This window comes from Brachyhypopomus gauderio, chromosome 21 (genome assembly GCF_052324685.1).
Source record: "Brachyhypopomus gauderio isolate BG-103 chromosome 21, BGAUD_0.2, whole genome shotgun sequence".
In the NCBI taxonomy this organism is placed as follows: domain Eukaryota; kingdom Metazoa; phylum Chordata; class Actinopteri; order Gymnotiformes; family Hypopomidae; genus Brachyhypopomus; species Brachyhypopomus gauderio.
Window position 1 is genome coordinate 2,998,044 of NC_135231.1, and position 20,607 is coordinate 3,018,650.

A 20,607-nucleotide genomic window follows, 5' to 3' on the forward strand; every position below is an offset into this window, starting at 1 on the left:
TCTTTAATTTCTTTTAACATTTTCTTTTTGTCTTTTTGTCTTATCTCCTTTTAATGTTTATTTTATTTATACTGTAAAGCACTTTGAGTTGCATGTATGTATGAAAGGTGCTATACAAATAAAGATTATTATTATTATTATTATTATTATTATTATTATTATACCCTGAAGCTAAATATTTTGAAAGAGGCTCTTATTTTGGAAGCCTGTAATTAAGGTAATTATTTCTGCGTTCACATTGCTTGCTTTTTTGCACTGGGATTCACTCAAACCGGTCACGAGGGTGAGAGTTATTCACTTTTGTTGAGGAATCTCAAGCTGATGTAGTACACAAACTTGTGCGGTAGTATCAGACGTAATCAAACGGTCGCCAAGGACCGTCCGCTTGAACTCGCACTGCTCAGAGCAGTCTTACTAGTTACGTGTAGTTATTTACCCTGAAGGGTAAAGCGCTAACTTAAACACTGGGATATAGGATCGACCGATGACGGAATTGGGATGAACCCCACTGGTGAAATGATGCAAAGTCATGATGACAGAAGCGTTTTTGACCAAACTACAATAGCCAAGTGTGTTAACGAGCAGCCTTAGCTGTCCTAGCTAGCGCCTCTGACCTGTTACATATAGTTACTAAGGTACGTTACATTTGTAACTGTAGGAATACGAGAATGTTGCTGTTTAACGGTATTAACTTGTTTATACACCGTTCTGCTCCGATTTCGACTCTGGTATGAATGCAAATACTAATAATAATTTCTTATAATTCAAGGTTTTCTGCAATGTCTACCAGTGGGATTTCAGAAGACGTTTTGAGAGACGATATTAAAGGTCTGGGGGAGGTCGCCAAAGACACTGCTCTATTGAATGGAGTATTAATGCGAACCAAAGACACGCCAAACTCTTCTGAGGTAAGTAAATCATTTGTAGATGTTGTTGTAGGTCATTAGTGTTGTTGCTTTTCGTATTGTAAAATTGCGTAAAAGATTAGTGCTAACGTATGTCAGTTATACGCCCTAGGTATAAGTTAACCATTTCTCACTGATCTGGGACAACCGTCTCGTACCCTATGTCCTCCTTTAGGACAAGTTCTAACTTAAGCAAAACTTATCTCAGACCTTTATAAAAGGGCAAGTGTCCCGGTCTTACATATATTACATATATTAATTTCTAGTCATATTTGGACTCTTGTGTCTGTCATAACATTTTGTCTTTGGATTACAGAAAGCTAATATTGCCCTGGTGCATTGTCTGTAAACACTGATGGTGTAGTTGTGTGTAAGGCGTATGTATGCACTGATGGTGTAGTTGTGTGTAAGGCGTATGTATGCACTGATGGTGTAGTTGTGTGTAAGGCGTATGTATACACTGATGGTGTAGTTGTGTGTAAGGCGTATGTATACACTGATGGTGTAGTTGTGTGTAAGGCGTATGTATACACTGATGGTGTAGTTGTGTGTAAGGCATATGTATACACTGATGGTGTAGTTGTGTGTAAGGCGTATGTATACACTGATGGTGTAGTTGTGTGTAAGGCATATACACTGATGGTGTAGTTGTGTGTAAGGCGTATGTATACACTGATGGTGTAGTTGTGTGTAAGGCATATACACTGATGGTGTAGTTGTGTGTAAGGCGTATGTATACACTGATGGTGTAGTTGTGTGTAAAGTGTGTGTATACACAGTGATTGTTTTTCTGTGTGTACATTCTTTTTCGCAGGTGGTGAGCTATGCCCCATTCACACTCTTTCCCTCCCCTGTCCCCAAATCACTCTTTCACCAAGCTCTGGAAGCCCAGACCCATTTTAATCGGCTGGTGGACCGGATCAGTCAGAGTCCAGACTTCCTGGAGGAAGCTCTCAGCAGGTGCGGGGTCGTGGGGGTTAATAAATAGCTTTAGCTAATAGTGTACATGAGCTTTGAATATGACATTCTGTCATGTGGATCAACAGCACCATCAAAGTTGATGATTTCACTGCAAGACTCTTCAGTATTTACAGACAAGTTCAACAGGAACCTCAGACCCTGGTAATACTGCATGTTATCTTTGTGCTAATTTAATAAATCCAGGGTTTTACACTTGTGCTCACACTGTACTCGCACATTTCCTTCTTAAGTCAATAGTGCTGGGCTTGAATCGCTCAGATTACATGCTGGACCAGAGTCCTGATGGTACAACGTCCTTAAAGCAGATCGAAATCAACACGATCGCAGCCAGTTTCGGGGGTCTTGCCTCCCGCACGCCGGACGTCCACCGGTGAGTGTGGGCCACTTCAGCCCCGACCGGCCCGTTAAACAAACCCTTGGTTGCTCACGTGACTCCCACTGAAGGTTGTGTGTTACTGCTCACCACAATTTAAAATGTCATCCCAGCCACATTCTGAAGGTTGCAAACCGGTTGGAGGAAAGCAGGCAGATCTTGGATAACAACCCTGCAGCAGGACTGGCCAAGGGCTTGGCGAAGGCCTGGGAGCTCTACGGCTCGGAGAGGTTCGTTTAACACCTGGGAGCACTGTTGATGTTTGTTGACATCACATTTCTTCTAGCCTAGCTAGGGTGTGACCATGTGTACTCGCATGAATCCATTTACCTGTCCTGGATTTTGTAATTATTGGTTGTTTGAACAATTAATGGCACCCCAGATAAAGGGAGGAAGGAAAATCTGTAGTATGTGGTATGTGTTTTGTTCTAGGACATAAATTAAGCCAGTGATTATTGAACATGGGATTGAATTGTGGATTCAAAGTTTGAAGCTAAATACCTCCATTCTTCACTTCTGTAAATAAGCAAGGATTTTTGTTCACTAAATACAATACTTGCTATGTGCAGCTAGTTTTTAGGTCTTTCTTGAAGTGCTTGTTTAGGTCATTTATATGTTTGTAATGCACTACATACAAGTTTAATTTGTATGGCTTGTCAACACACAGGTTACAGAGCTGTTCAGTCAATAGCACATTTTTAACCAACAAATGATCCAGTTTGGTGGAAGGTACTAAAGTCAGCTCAAAATTATAGTCCTATCCCCCACATCTTATAGTCCTCCCCAAAAGTATTGGGACAGCAAGGCAAAGGTTTTTGTTTTACACTGAAGACATGTGGGTTTAACAGGGTTCGTACGGTCATGAAAAACCTGGAAAAGTTATGGAATTTGAAAATAGCAATTTCCAGGCCTGGATAAGTTTTGGAAAAACTAAAAATACTCAAATGTTTTGGAAAAGTCATGGAAATTTGCTTGACACAATAAATATATGTCGTTCCGATAACCGGAAGAAAAAATAAACATATATAATATAGCCATGTTTTTTCTTTGTGCGGACCACTAACGTAACTTCACAGGTTAGTTCGCTGCGTTAGCGTTGGACTCCAAGCGGAGCTGTAGATTGTACTTTGATGACGTGTAAATCAGCGTAATGCTGGTAAATGCCGATTCAACTATGGCTGCTTCAGTTGGACAAATACAAGCTATGGCTTGAGAAAGACAAGGACACGGGGCATGCAAAATGTGCACTGTGTGGTTAACCAACTGCTTAACGTTGGGGTTAGAGACTGAAAAGTCCGACGCAAAGCAGTTTTCGTCGTTAAGCGCGAACCTAGATTTAGACACGCCTTGATCGTAAACACAGAATAGAAAAAAACTAACAATGTTCTCGTGCGTACAGCGTGAGAAAGAGCGACCGCGTTGCCGAGATGGGCTGCGGTGGAGGCTGCGCTGCTTCAGCTTATCGTACACAACACAACACTCCACTACACTCCACAACACTCCACAGTGCTGCCACTGCACCTCCACGCACCGCGCGAAATTAAGAAAAGTCGGTCGTAACTCTGTCCGTCGTTAACCAGACCCGTCGGTAAAAGGGAACTCACCAGCTTTTAGCCCGGATACGGCTTAGGCCTATAGCTACAACATTTTCCATTAAAAAAAACTTAGATGCGGCTTATATTGATATTGAAAATACGGTAAATGTTTATTTTTTCAATTAAACCATGTGTCTTTTCATTAATTGATGATATACTGTGGAATTTTAGCCTGGATTTTTTCTTATTTTTCGTGTCTACACATATGTTTAGAGAATGTACAGTCATTGAAATTTGTCTGAAAGTCATGGAAAAAGTCATGGAAAAGTCATGGAAATTAGTTGTCAAAAAAGTGTATGAACCCTGGTTTAAGATCAAAAGTATGTGACTTGTCAGTCACATGTTCCTAAGCTGTTCAACACATCTAAACGTACATACCAGGAAATGAAAGCTGAAATTCTAAACTCTTGTATGTATAACTTATTTATATATTATATATAACTATTATACTATTATATCTAACTATTATACTATTATTTATAACTATTATATATATTATATACACTTTCATTTTTTAGGTTGTTCTGACTTGCGTTCTAATCTCACTGTATTCTATGAAATTTGTAGTCTTACATTACAAAATACAGATATGTAAAAAATATTACAGCAATTATTGTAACCACTAATGATAGCTATTATAATGAATTGATAATTATACTTTATTTACTTATTTGTGTTTATTTGCTCTTAAGGTTTTTGCATTTAATTTGTGGGCCTGCCTTTATGTGTAAATGTGTCTGACAGACCTCTCAGGGCATTGATCTTTTTTGCTTGTCCATGTTACAGGGCAGTGGTGATGTTCCTAGTTGAAGATGTCCAGAGGAACATTTATGACCATCGATATGTGGAGAACGAGCTTTGGTTGAGGTGAGAGTCACCGTGTCGCCTTGCAGACAGTTGAATCTGCCTTAGACCATTCATTAAGGGAACTGGGTTTTAGTCTGAAGAGCTGTTTAAATAGTTTAAACAGAATTATTGTTGGCGCTGGTATTTGTGAGTGATGGAGAATTCTTTGAATGCCTTTTCAGGACAAATTAGTAGAGTAGCTTGTTCTAACGGTGTGCCGTATGTCATGTGCTTATGGCTCATAGAGACATTCCTGTCATAAGACGAAAGTTTGAAGATGTCTGTCAAACTGGATCATTGGACAAAAACAAGAGACTCTTTGTGTAAGTGTCTGGAATATTTATGAGTACAAGAAAAACTTCATCTGTTGAGGCAGTAGTTCATAAAAAAATAAATATTTCTGTGTTTTCAGAGGAGGACAAGAGGTCGCTGTTGTTTACTTCCGCAATGGATACATGCCGCAAAACTACACATCCGAACAAGTAACTACACTACTCTTTTAAACTACACCTTTTTTTGCTCACTCTTAACTAGCACCCTTAATTGTTGATTACACGTGTTCCCATAAGTAAACTACTCCGGACGGCGGAGTTTGTGCGTTAGCTTTGCATGTTTTTGTCCTGCAGAGCTGGGAAGCCCGGCTGCTGATGGAGCGCTCGTGCGCTGTGAAATGTCCCGACATCAGCACCCACCTCGCCGGGACCAAGAAGGTACAGCAGGAGCTGGCACGGCCCGGCGTCCTGGAGCGCTTCTTCCCCAACGAGCCAGAGACCGTGGCCCAGCTCCAGGCCACCTTCGCCGGCTTGTACACGCTGGACATGGTATGTGCGGCGAGGTTTCAGATTTTGCGTCGGATTTCCGTGCTTTTCTGAGGCGAGTCTCGTCAGACGTCTCGTTTTCCTGCCGTCAGGGGGACGAAGGGGACAGGACGGTGGACATGGCTCTGGCTGCGCCGGACCGCTACGTGTTGAAACCGCAGCGGGAAGGAGGCGGTGAGGCCCTCCCTGATCGCCTGCAAGCGTATTTCCTGACCCTTGACCTTTGACCAAGGGTCACTGGACGGCACCGTCCCGCATCATCTCACTCCTCTCTCTCCCTGCAGGGAACAACATTTATGGGCAGGACATCTGCGGCGTGCTGGAAGGCGTGAAGGACAGCACGGAGAGGACGGCCTACATCCTGATGGACAAAATCCACCCACAGCCAGTGTCCAACTACCTGCTGCGCCCGGGGGCTCCTCTCCAGCCGAGCCAGTGCCTGAGTGAGCTTGGCGTGTTCGGAGCCTACGTCAGGTACGTTCACGTCCAACGCTGCCTTTGTTTTTCCTCAGATTGTAGTTTTGTCTATTGGTTAACAGACTTTCCGCTTCACGCGCAAACGTTAACCATTCTGACAGCAAAAGCTGATCTGTGCTCGGTGTGAGACCTGCTAACACGTTACGCTCACACGCAGGACAGGAAGAGAGATGGTGATGAACGAGTGTGTGGGCCATCTGCTTAGGACCAAGAGCTGTGCACATGAAGACGGAGGGGTGGCTGCAGGAGTGGCAGTACTCGACAATCCTCTTCTGATCTAAGCCACACTGCCCTCTGTGGGCCGTAAAGGGGAACTGCACACAACTAAACCCCTAGATCAGGGGTTGTGTGTGACTCATTGGTCTTGGTTAAAAGTTTATAATGCACTGGTGTCAGTGCTGTGCAGCTTTACATTCCTTTTTAAACGGGGGCAAAATGACTTTGAAAGGCCCCCAGAACCAGCCACTGATCAGTAGGTATATTTGTGTTTTTTTTAGGGATGCACCGAAAATTCGGCCACCGAAAATTTTCGGCCGAAATGGCTTAAATTTGCATTTTCGGTTTTCGGCCGAAATACTTTCATCACCGAAACAACACGGCCGAAACAATGTGTTGTGATGACGCAAACAAAAATCGCCACCTGCACGCGCTTATTTGGATAAAGGCTAGCAAAAACGTTTTCCAGTGATGGCGCCGAGGCAAAGGACATTACACCAAAAATTATGGAATTCGTTGCCTTAGACGATCAGCCGTTCTCTGTCGTAGAGGATGTTGGATTTCGTAGGCTAATAGAGCACATTGAGCCCGTTATGTTTTGCCGAGCAGACGACATTTCTCAGAAGCGTGTTTACCTGAGCTGTTTAATGTTGTTGCAACTCGCGTCACGTTTTTATGAGAGAATTTATATTTATCTTTCAGGCCAGTCAGTTATAATTAAATTTAACTCGTATAAAATACATATATTTATCCTCTCAGATAAAAACGGTCTGCAAGCGAGTTAAATTTAATTAGTGGTCGGCCCTTGTCAGCGTTATCGCCGTTAATGGCCCACCACTAATTTTATTTTATAATATGCATTACTGTAATGTCAGTGCTAAATGAATATTTTCAAATCAAATTTTGTAGTTGATTTATTCTTTGAAAAGCAATGCCTTGATTTTAGTGAGGTTAGCCAAAAATCCAATGTTACTAATAATTGGCATAATGTATTTCGGTGTTTCGGTTTTCGGCTTTCGGCCTTGGTTTCCTCATTTTCGGTTTTCGGTTTCGGCTAAGAATTTTCATTTCGGTGCATCCCTAGTTTTTTTTTTACCCAATATTGTGAGTTTGGGTACTAAAAATAGCACCTAATGTTCTTTATTATCATTTATAGAGGACTGTGAAGCGAAACAGATAGATTAATCAAATGATCTAGGTGACGGCCATTTTAATAGCTCATCTGTAAATAATGAAATATATAACTCAAGAAATCAAGCTCAAAATACTCAGGCTAATATCCACTTTACCTCATTTTAATCAGATTTACAAGCATCCAGCTAAACATACTCCTATTTTAGGACAGGCGCTTTGGCAGAGAACACAAATCAGGCCTTCATGCAGTGGAGACACACCCCTCAGCCTTGTGCTGTGAAAGCTCACTGTTGCTGTACCTATCCCAACAGAAAACATCCTGACCAAAGTGTTCCCAGGAGGGTAGGGTAACGAATCAAATCCTGCTTAAAAAAATTCTAAATCAAGAAGCGAAATGAGGACAAAGTAAATCTACACGATGACAGATCTGAGTGGTGTATTTGTAACAGAACGTAGTATCTCTCAGCTGTAGTGTCTCTGGATGAAACTTCTGTACTATAAATGATCATTTTTTTTATTTCCCAGCAAAGTAAACATGAGTTATGTAGAAGACAAACTGAACATGATCGTGTGATGTAATAATAATGCTCTGAAATGCAGGTCCATCTGAAATCCACATTTAATGTCTTTCCAACACATCACATTTATACAAATCACGTTTTCCTCGTGGAGCTGACCAGACATTGGCTACGTCTCCACCGTTCCTGTGCTCGTTCTGTCCCCCTGCTCTCCACAGTGAACTTCTGAGACATCACAAAAATGTTTCCGTTAAAGAGAGACAGCACCCAGGTGGCACTGGACATGCAGAACATCTCAATCGAAGGAGATCAAAACAGCAAAGAACAGCCATTTCCGAGAAAGGCAAACTGGGTTGTGATATTACTAACTACAGGACTGAGACAGCAAAACAACAGAGCAGCGAGAGTGTGTTCAGTAAAGCTCTCGTTTAAAACTGATAAATGTTTGCTTTTGTTATTATTTTTACATAGAAGTATGTTTGGCTCTGTTACACTTCAGACTGCAACATGGAAACTGTTATGAGGAGAAGCAGGCGAGATAAAGCGTGAAGCTGCACATTCATTGGGTATTTAGCTTAATTTCCTGGGTAATGACTGACGAACAGTCTGTGAAGCTGAATGAAGGCAGACGGACAAACACCAGTCCCGCAATCCCGCAGGAATGTGCAGGCCAGGGCTTAAACTGCACTGAACCACTGCCACACAGGTTTAAGCTACCTGCCTGGCTCTAGTACACAAGCATATACTTGGACTTGCGGTTACAGGGGGAAAAAATGAGTACATACAAATTTAAAGCATTTCAACTGATTAAAAAAAGACTGAAGAGAAACACTGATTGGTTCTGACTACTGATATGCTAAAATAAGAATACGAACGTGTGTGCTTAATGCAGTGTAGGTGATAAGTTTAAGCTGCTTTCTGTGAGATATGAAACTGCCCCATTAGTGCAGTAAGATCAAAATGATTCTCTTGCCAGTGAGTCAAAATGTAAGGTTTAGGTAATTTTTACTGAAGACCATGTCCAGGTTATGGTCTCAGTACACACTTGTAACTGAACTAATTTTAGTGTGAATTAGAGAAGAACTATTTTGCAGATCTTACAGAAAGCAGCTTTAACAACAATGACAGGTTACAGGTGTTTATTTTTGTAGATTTTACATTCATTGCTTTTCTCACCAGCTCCCCTTAAACCCAACATAAATTCTGAATATTTACACGTTAACATCTTAGGAAGAAAAAAAAACAAAACAACGTATCTTACAAAAAAAAAAAAAAAAAGTTTTCATCTTACACAGAACACAAAGCCGTGGCGAAGGAGCCGAAATATAAAAGAGACGGACGTTGTGGGTAACTGCGCTGTCAGGTCTTTCGGACCCGAGGGTGCTGCCCGACCCTGCTGCAGTACCACCGCCTCACGCATCCTCCCTCTCCCTGAGAGACTCCCAGAGAGCTGCTCTCCTGGACTCACACATGGAGCCCGATTAAACCCATCTGAAGAAGCATGGAAGGCGCCCCGATGACCTCTGGGTAATCGAGGTCTGGCCAGATCGGTCTGTCGATCAGAATCTGTCCAGCTCTCCCAAGACGTGTGAGAGAGGAAGACCTATGGGGGAGTATCAAGACGTCTAAAGGTTCTGCCAGCTGCCTTCAGCTCCTCTCTCTGTTCCCTCTCCTTTCTGTTCCTTGTATTTGCCTGTTTGTGCAATTACAGCACAACACAGGACTGCGAAGGTAGAGGTCACAGGTCCCCAATTCCAATTGGTGGTTATGGTATTGAGATCGACAGGTTACTTATTTTGACATGTTCTACAAAGAGAAGACGAATATGTCACAGACTTTGGGAGAATCAGTGAGCACTGCCCTCTCCGTAGACTAGAAGCGCAGGCGGTGACACTGCAGACACGGGCAGGTCTGCGCAGACTGAAATCGGGGTCAATCCATTCAGCCAGTGGGCCTGTGCTTTCAGACCCTGACTGAGTGTACGAACACATGTACCGCAAAGACAGCTTACTGTCCGGGCAGGCCCGATCCCTGACCCGACATTTTGAAACCAAGACTGAACGACCATAAAACATTTTTTTTTTAACTTCAATTTCTGCATATAAAAATGCCACATAAAAATACATTTTTTTTGTGCAGTACAAGTTAGTGCAATTTCTTTCATGTTTTTTTTTTCTTTCCCTCTTGTTCTTCTCATTGGCACTTAGTGAAGTTTTATGACCACCAGAGGGACCCGTTCTCTTGATTTTCTAACCACAGTGAGAGGGATATGGGCTGCTGTGAGCTTTGATTGGACAGAATGCCTGGTAGTCAAGGGAAACAGCCAATGGTAATCCGTCTGGGTCTTCCTACATAATTTAACCCCTGATTGTCTTATATTTATGATTCATAGGTGAATGAAAACTGTATGTTCACCTTGACGCTCATGCAGGCCTATCGAACGGTTGCCTTTATTGTATCAACTCTCACTGAAGTTCGGCTACAAGTTTGGCAGCAAAGCAGAGCTGTGGGTCAAGGTGTTGACCCAGCTGGGCCCATACTCATTGGGTTCAGATAACATGGCAACATTTCTTGTGTGTGTACAGTCATGTGGGTGAACAGTCATTTTTCCAGCCATGCTGGTCAGACCACCAGCACAGAGGTTAGTGAACAACTAGAAAGAGAAGGGCTGACACAGTGAAATGTGTGGCATGAGTCTACATTCAGAAAGCCAGCACCGAGCAGACGGTATTTGCCAGGAAATGCGCCAAACCTTTGGTGCCTTCCAACATGTGGCCATTCCTCCTACGTGCCGAAGAGCCTGGACTCCGTGTTGCTGTGACTGATGCATGGGAAGCAAATAAGCTCTGGAGGGAAGATTTGATTCTTTTGAATCGCAAGAGCTAGTACGCTCCATCGCGACCTCAACGGAAAACGTCTGCACAGCGCCACAGCACTGGGCGGAGCCGCCCCGCCCTCCACCACGCTGTGCCCCGCCCCCCACCACGCCGTGTGCCGGCGAGGTTCTGTCCCGTCGCGTGACCTTCCCCCCACGTGAGCGGCGTATGGAAAGGGCGTTGCAAGTACTCGCCTTTAACAAAGTAATACTGTGGACTGCTAGAAAAATACCCATCTATTACAGAAAAATAATCCAGATCTAGGCTGACTCTTCACCTGACGAGGACTAAAACGGCTGGTGCGTAATCCAGGCGTCGGCGAACAGTTCGATTCACATTTCGACACCGTAGCAAACATGGGTCGGAGCGAGAGAACTCCTGAAAAAAGGTGCATAATATGTTTGGAGGTGTCGAGGCGGAGGAAGAGTGTATTGATTTGACTGTTTACTGAAGCAAGAACAAAGGTCACTTCCGTGTCCGGACTAAAGCCGTGAAGCATGCGTGCGTTATTTGCTCCCCATTACGCAATACCTGTGATCTTGGTAAGATTGAAGGCGAATTGGCGAGTTTGTGTAATCGGTTTATGTCAGGTAAAATACAATAAAGGCCAAGGTCCCGAGAGACATCCTGGACCTGTGCTCAGTGAGGCTGCTTCCTTTGGTTAAAAATGAAGTTTGGGTTGTAACAAGAATGGGGCAGGAGAAGATTGGGGAGTTGGCTATCCAAAACACCCTGCCACTGGTTCAAAGCGATTTCAGAGGTTAAACCAAAGGCAACGAAGCCAAACTGCTCAAAAACAGCTTAGTAAAAAATAGCTTACATTGTTTGACCAGAAAGAATTATATAAAGTCTGCCACACTCATTAAGTCATTGAGAAATCTTCAACCATCTCCGTACATTGAACACATGCAACATATGGAAAAAAAAAAGATCTTAAACTTCTGAATCAACTTTTTTCAGATTTTTTTTTCCTTGATTCATAAAGAAAAAGCTTTCTTGCCTCAGAGTAGTGCTGCAAAAGCCAATATACTGGGGGGTTCTGCAACTTTTTTTCTCCTTTTTTCTTGTTTTTAGTTTTTTCTGTTATTTTTTTTTTTGCAGGTTTTATAAAAGTGAAATGTGTTCCACTGCTGGCTGTGGTGAGGAGGCCACAGCACGCCTCCTGAAATGGCCACATCCCCTTACCTCACCCCTTCTGTGGCTCCGCCCTCAAGGAAGAGTCCATTCTGGGACACTTTGGGGGGTTGGGGGGGAGTTGTGTGTGGGATAAGAATCAGTGAAACACTGGTGATGGAAGAGTCCATTTGGCTGGATAGGAAAGGATCAGTCGGTGAAGCGCTGGCATGCTTTCTTCCAGCGACACGCTGTACACCACAAATCTTTTTTCTCCATTCCGTACACCTTGCGACATTTCTTGGCCTCCCCGCGGGGTTTCCTGGGTAATACGACACATGGTGCAAACTGTGAGCGTGTGGAATAAACTGGCAGATAAATGTGTGAATGTGCACATCGGTTCACGCAACAAAGCCCATCACACATGTGTAGATACCCACTCTCACTCACTCACTCACAGGCTGTACCTGATTCCAGTGGTAGGTTTGGGTGTCGATGTGTTGGTGGTGTGAGCCTTGCTGATGGGGGCGTGTGTGGCGGGCTGCCTCTTCTCCCCAATGCTTACAGTGCGGATATGGGTCACCGCGCCCTGCAGGAAGAGTAAAGGTCAAAGAGCAAAAGGTTAAACAGCAAAGACATGTGCCAAACCCGCTGACGTCTGCAGAGACACATTTTGCAATGAGTTTCCCTTTCATGCTTTAAAGATGTATCTGATTTAAGGAAGACATTGTTCTAACTCCTACAACACCGTTTTATGATGTTTCAGGTCCTACCCTCAGCTGCAAGAGGACTGCACCTTGTGCAGCAGAGCTCTCTGCACAACAGCTCAACCGCGCCTCGCTCCGCCCCATTACGCCACTGCCGACGTTCAGAGAGCCATGCAAACAGCACACGACTCTCGCAGGCGGAGCCTGTAGATGTTTTGCTCCAATCACAGTGAAACGGCGTCATGGAGAAAGTGACAGTCCACCGCCGCTGCGGAGGGAAGACTGCGGTTCGGGGCCGCGGCCACCAGCCGGCGATAGTGCGCAGATCGGCATCTAACTTTAGCGGTTTACGCGCAATTCGGTTTGTTTCAAAAGTTTCAAATGTATCCTTTGTGGGCGATGGCCTTAGTCATTTCTGAGCTGGGCATGACACGGCAGAGTCCTGCAGGGATTTGTTTCTGTTTTTCTGTATGTGGTATTTCAGGGCAGTCTTGGAATCACTTTTTGAACCTCACGTGGGGTGGTTCATCATTTTGTTGTCACCTGCAGGGAGGCTCATCTTTACTAATGTGGAGTAATCACTAGCGCTGAACTGCGTTGGCTCGTTCCAACACGCAACACGGCTGCAGCCGCTCTCTGCTATGTGATTTGCAAGAGCATGTGAGACAGGAAACAGGAAGCGATGTAGGAGCCCAAAAGCCCCCACAGGCTCCGGGGACATGAGGTGATGCAGGGGACATTTGCAGAAAGCCTGCAACAGGAGACCTGAAGGGGGGGGGGGGGGGGGGGGGGGATGGTATAGGGGACCTGGCATTTTAGATTTAAACAGCAAAGAAGGCATATTTAGTCTAATTATTATAGTCGTTTATAATCTTTATAATCAGGTCAATAAATCAAGACATACAGTATGCTATATCAATGTCTCAAAAGTAGAACTCGGGCCCACATATGGAGCGATTAAGTCACCTCGACAAATCTGTCTGACACAGAAGAAACAAAACCAAAAAAGTGCTTTTTAAAATCTCAAGATTTTTCCACAAAAATGTCCATGTGAACAAGTGTCATGATCTTGGAGCTTCAGGTGATGTGGCGTGGGCTCCTGGTTCAGCTCAGCACGGTCCTCATCTGTCAAATCCCCATCATGATGCCATATTTGATTTGAAACAGTATGAAGTTTATGTAAATTTGGCAAAATCGAGAAAGCAGAAATTTAAGAAAGAGGAATTTGGCAAAATCTTCCAACAGGGAAATGAAAGAGACTTACAAAACGAGCCAATAAAAACATTACATAAATACACAACTTGATTTCATTGGGTAGATTCAAATGGTAAAGCCGGGAGGGACACGTCCTGGAAGCAAACAAACGAATGAGTGACTCGGACACGGAGGAAGGAAGGGCACGTGCTCACCGGAGGGCCTTTAAAGATGACCGGAGGAGACTGCCAGGAGACGCTGATGGCACTCTGGCTGTGGGGCTCCGAGGACACGCTGGGAATTTTGACGGGAGCGGTGGCCTGGAAAACAGCGGCCTAGTGAGAGGCGGGGCCGGGGGGGAGGGGCTGGGGGAGGGGCCGGCAAGCCACACCTTCCCTGCCTCTCGCAGTGCTCAGGAGGAGGGGCGTTGTGCGCTGCAGGCGGGGCCCGCGGCCGGCGTCACGGCGGCAGACGTTGGAACGTGCGAGTGTGCGCACAAGGGCGCGCGGAGGGCGGCCCGGGCCGATCGCACCGAGGGAAGGTTGCCATAGGAACAGGCTCTTGCTAAATAACTGGCCGCTGAGCATGCCGTTGCATTAGTAGTTATGAGTATGAACGAATCAAAACCAGCTCAACAAGAAACCCAGTTCTGCCCGGAGAAAGCTTGGCGGGTTAAAGGCTGTTATCTTACCGCACCATTGGGCTGTTAGTGCTGGCCTACAAGCACGGGCCTGGGCAAGCTTACTAAAGTACGAAGATGACAAGAGCTACCTGGTAGGCGTGGTCAGTGCGGATGTGGCACAGTGTGGAGGGCGCCGATTGGCTGAGCGGGCTCATGTGGGCAGGCTCCGATCGCGGCATGTCACTGGCTAGGGGGAAGACGGGGGGCGGTCCAGCGGTGGTGGGAGAAGTGGGCGTGAGGTTGGAGAGCCCTTCGGACAGAGTGTCCATGTTCACCTCGATCTCCGAGTAGTAGAAATCCTCCTCACAGTCACTGAGTTCGGAATCACCGTTCCGCCTACAAACACACACACACACACACACACACACACACACACACAGCATCAGCCACATTAGATATACAGTAGTCAAAAGTTTGACCGATATGACTTAATGTATGTTTTTCTTAAATATGCACAAATATGCATGTTATAGGCACAGGCATTTTAATATAATGTAAACAAATATAATTAGTGAAAGTCAATATTTCTGAATCAATATCCACCCAAAAAAAATTATTGTTGTATTAGTTAAATGTTTCCCATCACTCCAAAACGTCATGTTTATGTTTCCTTTCAGACCTTTAGTCCGTCTACAGGTGCTCAGTAAGTGTGAGAAAGGCCGATGGAGAAGCATCATAGGCATCCGCCTCGTGCCACGGTGAAGACATCAAGAGTGTGTGGAGTTGCCCAGTTGTTGGAGTTGTTCAGAATAGTTAAACCGCACTGGCAGAATTGGCATAGAATTGGACCTTGATTGATTTGAACGTTTTTGTTTTACGCAACGTTATATACGAGTGAAGTCAGTCAAAGTGAAACAAAGAAGCATTAGCCCCTTTCCAACACAAACCTACACGCAGCACCAATGCATCAGATGGACAAGCAGCCCGTCTAATAAAGTCCAGTCATTTTGCTAATATTTGGACTTTGGTCACTAGTCAGTCAGCAGGGGGCAGCGGTGATCCCACGGTTGTGAGAGCACCAAAAAACTGAGGAGGAAGGCCTTGGATAGCAACAGGAGGCTATAAAAATGTACTGGCTACTACCATCAGAATGTTTTCTTATGCTTATCTGGCCTCTGCTCCTCTTAACGGGGCTCTGTAAGCAGAGAGCACGCCCAAACCACAGCGAACACTGACAAAGATAAACTACCCCCGAAAGGCTGCTTTAAATCTCCCTCCTCTTAGCACTCGAACAGAACCCCGTTTGTACCTGTCCGCCATACATCTCTCTGATTAGCACAGCGCTAGTGTAACGGTTGTGTTAAGCCAGTAAGCCACGTCACTGCCAGATAATGGATCACGTTCCAGCTGGCGTCCCTCCAAATAAAACCGAAGGAAAGTGCTATAGGGAACTGCTAGCGGTGCAGATGATGGCTCTCCGTGAAGGGAGCCGGCCTCCTCTTTGTATGAATGTGTGTGTGTGTTACACCTACCCCAGGTGCATGGTGCGAATGTGCCGCTGGATTCCTGAGGAGGTGCTGAGGACCTTGTCACAGTTCTTCCACAAACACTTGAACATCACCTTCATCGAGTTCTAAAGCACACGCAGGAGAAAGAAGCGTGAAAACGGGCCCTCGCGAACAGAAGTGCCCTGCAAACACGTGGAGGAGCGCTGGTTCACACGCCACTCGACTGCTGCTCACATCTCCGCCTGCATATTTACATTCCTCTGTGCTACTCGGTGTTAGCGACTAGCTAAACCCATGAACTATACTTGTGCTAGCAGGAATGACAGGAACTTAGATTTTTTTATTTTTATTTTTTTGCATTTGTCACAAGGTACATTTCAAAACTCAGAACTTATGAAGGGCCAGAAGCAAATATCACAATCCTGCCCGTTCAGGCACGATCCAGTCAGCCATTTCAATGGAGAAAAGGAGGAAAAGAGGATATAAAGGAGTCGACGACACAGAGAGGAATGGAGACAGAGCGCCAACACAGCTTTGCTTGCACGGCCACCATCAATCATCATGGAGGTCTGATTATGCAAGTCCTGTCTCCGTTCGCACCACTCCTCTCACAGCTCTTATGTAATCGCCCCACTCCTGCCCCCTAGCTAGCCGAGGCTCACAATCCCGAACCCAGCACGCTCGTGAACCCAAGGAGCTGAAGCCCACAGGCGGCCACGTTTATCGGCCCTGCGACCCGCCTCTGCTTCCTGGATCCTCCCCCAGACCGCCGGTCCAGAAGCGACCGGTGCGTCGCCGTGGTAATACAAAGTGCTAGCAGGCCCCTTCGTGCGCCGAGGGACGGGGAGGACGGAGGACGCGGGACCCTGGGGGGCGTGGGACGGCCCAGTGCTGGGGAGACATGGCGCGGGGTGTTGGTCACTGCAGGACGCAGGCGTGGACGGCTTTGTCATGTCTATGGCCGACCAGCTGGGGGGGGAGAAGCTGGAATTAGCTGACTCGATAGCATCCGCACTGGAGCAAGAGGCATGCCCTGGCCTGCTTAGCCAGCACGGGGAGAAGTGAGTGGGTGTGTATCTGAACTATGATTCAGCTGTAGGAGAGAGAGAGAGAGAGAGAAACTGGTTTCTCTAGGTTGATAAGGTTAACCCTTTATAGATATTTTCCCTAGATTATTGAATAGGAGCATTGTTAAGTGGAATCCTTCTTTTGGGGTTATAATGTGACACGGTATATAGCCCCCACTTGAGACACAGAAGAACATTAGCAAATCAGCCACGGTTTAAATGAAAATATCATATTTAAGTGCAACTGTCATCGTTTAAATGCATGATTTCATGCTAACTCATGAATGACCTAAACACAATTCCTCTGCTAAATGTATTCCTGTCCGTCAGCCTATGCTGGACCTTCTGACTATTCCTCAGATTGCCGTTTCCATCCTGTACAGTTTATTTTGGCGAAAAGATTTTCTGCATAAAAATAAATAAACACATGCTCCACCTCCCCTAAGAGAAGCATTTGTACCAGGGGGATAATTCATCCTACTTAATGAAAACACACAGATTGTAAGCACCACTGGTATATCCGTCGCCTCATAAAAACAGATGTAAATGTTAAATATCTGCTGTAAACGAGTGTTTCCCGGCACGGTTCTGACGAGTGACAGGACTGCCGGGAGGCCGCTTTACGGGGCTTTAAGTAACGTCTTTTGGCTGATGATGAGACTCCTGATCTACTGAAGTGGGAGGGAAAGATTGAAGAGCTGTTGTTGCAGGTGGCAGACTGCCGGGCATCTTTCCCTTCACCCCAGCTCTCCTCAGTGTGGGCACACGTCAGCGTCTTCATACGTGACTTCAGTTCATCATATTTTCTGCCCTCGTTTGGTACTGTTTTTTGCAAACTTAAAGCTTTAGTGCTTGGTGAAGTTTGGCCTGAGATCATGTGTGTTTTATCATGTCTATACTACTGCTGGAATAAAAGACATATTCTGTTCTACTGAGCTAGCTGAAATACTCCATCTTTTTACACACAAGCTCACACATGCACACACACACACACACACACACACACACACATATATATGCTCACACATGCTCACATATATACACACACACACTCAAACGTCCACATACACACACACACACGCTCACACACACACTCAAACGTTCACACACACGCTCACACACACACACTTACACACATATATATATATATATGCTCACACATGCTCACATATACACACACACACTCAAATGTTCACACACACGCTCACACACACACACACTTACACACATGCTCACACACACACACACACACACACACACACATGCTCACACACACACATGCTCACACAGACACACACACATGCTCACACACACACACACACACACACACACACACACTCAAATGTTCACACACACGCTCACACACACACACACACACACACACACATATATATATGCTCACATATACACACACACACTCAAATGTTCACACACACGCTCACACACACACACACACATACACACACACACGCTCACACACACACACACACACACACACACACACACACACACACACACACGTATACATTTCACATAATGCACTGCCTCCACATCTTCCATGACTCAGAGTTCAGGGAGGAGAAGAGCTTCAGCTTCCTGATACAGAAACCACACTTATGCCTTGGAAAGATTCCATATACAAAAAAAGAAAACAAAAAGAAGAGGGTAGAGAGAGAGAGAGAGAGAGAGAGAGAGAGAGAGAGAGAGAGAGAGAGAGAGCTATTCTTCAGGGGGGGGGGGGGCTCTGTGGCAGGGCCAATAGCACAGCAGGGCCTGCTAAATCACCCTGTAGAAAAGCGTTTGGACAGGTGGAGCGATTACTCTTTGACAGCGCGGGGTTCTCCACAGTTGTACTCCTGCTCTGTCTTTGTGAAGGTGCTTCTACAGGGACCCACAGGCTGGACGTACGGGGACAGTTATGACGCAGGGACTCGTGCACCTAGTCCAGGGACACGGTGATCACCACACAGGGGCTCTGTGGCTCTGCGCTACGGTGAGACCTCTACGTGTCTGTGGTTTACCAACAGGCCTGCTCTGAACCTTCCTGGATGGCCAACGTCGCCCTCGTGTGCCACACCCTCATTTTGAAATTAGCCTTCACGGTGACCTGAACGTCGGCAGTTAGACGAGCTAATAAGCGTGATTGTTTTAAACCTCTCGGCGAGGCCTGCGTCCACGTCGACGTGATGACACCTACCTTTCGTTTCCGGGGGATGGGGTCCTCAAACGGGAAGTGCGTGTTCTCGGACTCCTCCACGCTGTCCTCCCCCTGCGAGGAGTGCAGGAAGCTCTTGACCATGTCGTTGGAGAGGGGCGGAGACGGCGTGGAGGGAACCGATTGGTCGCTGGCATCCCAGCTCCAGTTGCCACTGGTGGAGCTGCTGTAGCTGGCCGACAGGCTCTCCTTCCACCCCCTACTGGCTGCTTCTGGAACTGACGCTGTGGGCAGAGCATGGAAACATTCTGATGCTTTTATTTCTAAGGTCGTTTCATTTTTTCATTAGCATCAGCTCGTCCCGGGATCAGGCTTCACGCTGTGGAGCCGTTTCTCCATTCCTCTGGAGTTCCCTGATTTGCGAGGGTAATTCGGATTGGTTTGGCGACACCTGTTCCTTTTGCGCTATGTTCTCAGCAGGATGGGCACCGTAGCGGAGATGAGAGATGGTATTAGCCAGTAGCTCCTGACTGAAGGAATGAACGCTAATGCCCAGAAATCTCAAGCTGAGATGTACATAGCGAGTCTGGCGCCTGCAATGATGACTGTTTGCAGGTCAAACTGACGGCTGCTGGTGGGACTGGAGGGGATGTTCATGACACTGGACCCCCCCACTCCGGAGACGGGCCAAGCGGATAGGAACACGACCCTTACACACTCCACCAGGACATTTCAAACGTAATCCTGGCACCTGATGCTCAAGGCCTCCTCCGCCCTGTGCACTCTGATCTCCTGGGACTACAGTGCATGACGCTGTACTGCCCCCCCCCCCCCCCCACAGCAAACAGTAACGGTTGGATGAAAAAGTGCCAGGAGTTACAAGGAATAACGGTGACGTGACTGTGGCATGACATGGTGATGGGTTATAAATAACACGCCCTCTGATGAAGGGCATCTGCGTGGTGACAACAACCATGGCAACAGCATCTGTGGCTAGGAGCAGAGTAAAGAGCTGTGTGTGTGTGTGTGTGTGTGTCTACCTGACACTCCAGAGGGGTTGAGCACCAGAGGGCTGGTGGACAGGGTGGTCAGAACAGTGGCTGCCATCACCTCCTTATCAGCATGGCCTGAGGGATTTCTGTGAGAGAGGGAGGTGAGGAAAGAGAGAGAGAGAGAGAGAGAGAGAGAGAGAGAGAGAGAGAGAAAGAAAGAGTTGCCCAATTCCAGTCTAACCAGTGCTGATTCATCAAACCACAGTCAGAGATACACATATCACTGTATCTTTTAATCTTCAATTTTTTAAATTTGAGCTAACTTTTTATTAAATGTACATCCACATTGCACAATAAAATCCATCTGCTCACAACACATTATATGATTTCTTGATGATTACCCATAACATTTTCTCAGGAATGTCACACAGTTCTAGGTTAGCTCTGGCTCTCCGTAGGCACACCGCATGTTTACCAGGGAGTGAGCACGCACAGATAAGCTCTCATCTT

General features: G+C 45.8%; 2 protein-coding genes across 4 annotated transcripts in view; one reads left to right on the top strand and one right to left on the bottom strand.

The window, feature by feature from the left end:
• Positions 1–243: 243 nt before the first annotated feature.
• On the top strand, positions 244–9,082 carry gss (glutathione synthetase). Of its 2 annotated transcripts, none has more exons than XM_076984437.1 (13): positions 244–283; positions 770–908; positions 1,720–1,865; positions 1,952–2,027; positions 2,117–2,256; positions 2,373–2,489; positions 4,641–4,721; positions 4,946–5,023; positions 5,113–5,182; positions 5,327–5,521; positions 5,611–5,692; positions 5,803–5,992; positions 6,153–9,082. In XM_076984437.1, exons 2-13 carry the CDS (start codon positions 780–782, stop codon positions 6,274–6,276), a joined length of 1,428 nt encoding a protein of 475 aa, XP_076840552.1. In that variant the 5' UTR covers positions 244–283; positions 770–779; the 3' UTR covers positions 6,277–9,082. The 2 variants fall into 2 exon arrangements, with proteins under 2 accessions (XP_076840552.1, XP_076840551.1); XM_076984436.1 differs by lacking the exon at positions 244–283 and adding an exon at positions 290–635.
• The window catches only part of slc2a4rg (SLC2A4 regulator), a 43,110-nt gene continuing 30,449 nt past the window's right edge, over positions 7,947–20,607 (bottom strand). Inside the window, exons 4-10 of one of the 2 annotated variants that reach the window (XM_076984434.1) lie at positions 20,146–20,243; positions 19,148–19,389; positions 15,908–16,008; positions 14,525–14,771; positions 13,969–14,073; positions 12,320–12,441; positions 7,947–12,174 (exon numbers count right to left, since the gene is read on the bottom strand). In XM_076984434.1, coding sequence (XP_076840549.1) covers positions 12,063–12,174; positions 12,320–12,441; positions 13,969–14,073; positions 14,525–14,771; positions 15,908–16,008; positions 19,148–19,389; positions 20,146–20,243 — 1,027 coding nt within the window. In that variant the 3' untranslated portion in view covers positions 7,947–12,062. The remainder of the gene's footprint in view (positions 12,175–12,319; positions 12,442–13,968; positions 14,074–14,524; positions 14,772–15,907; positions 16,009–19,147; positions 19,390–20,145; positions 20,244–20,607) is intronic. The other variant, XM_076984435.1, reaches the window with a different exon arrangement.

What these genes read in the sequence shown, in the direction of transcription:
- gss (XM_076984437.1), top strand. Translation starts at nt 780, where the DNA reads ATGTCTACCAGTGGGATTTCAGAAGACGTTTTGAGAGACGATATTAAA. An exon ending in GAGCTCTACGGCTCGGAGAG is followed by an intron (nt 2,490 to 4,640) that starts GTTCGTTTAACA and finishes TCCATGTTACAG; the next exon opens with GGCAGTGGTGATGTTCCTAG. An exon ending in GCTTGTACACGCTGGACATG is followed by an intron (nt 5,522 to 5,610) that starts GTATGTGCGGCG and finishes TCCTGCCGTCAG; the next exon opens with GGGGACGAAGGGGACAGGAC.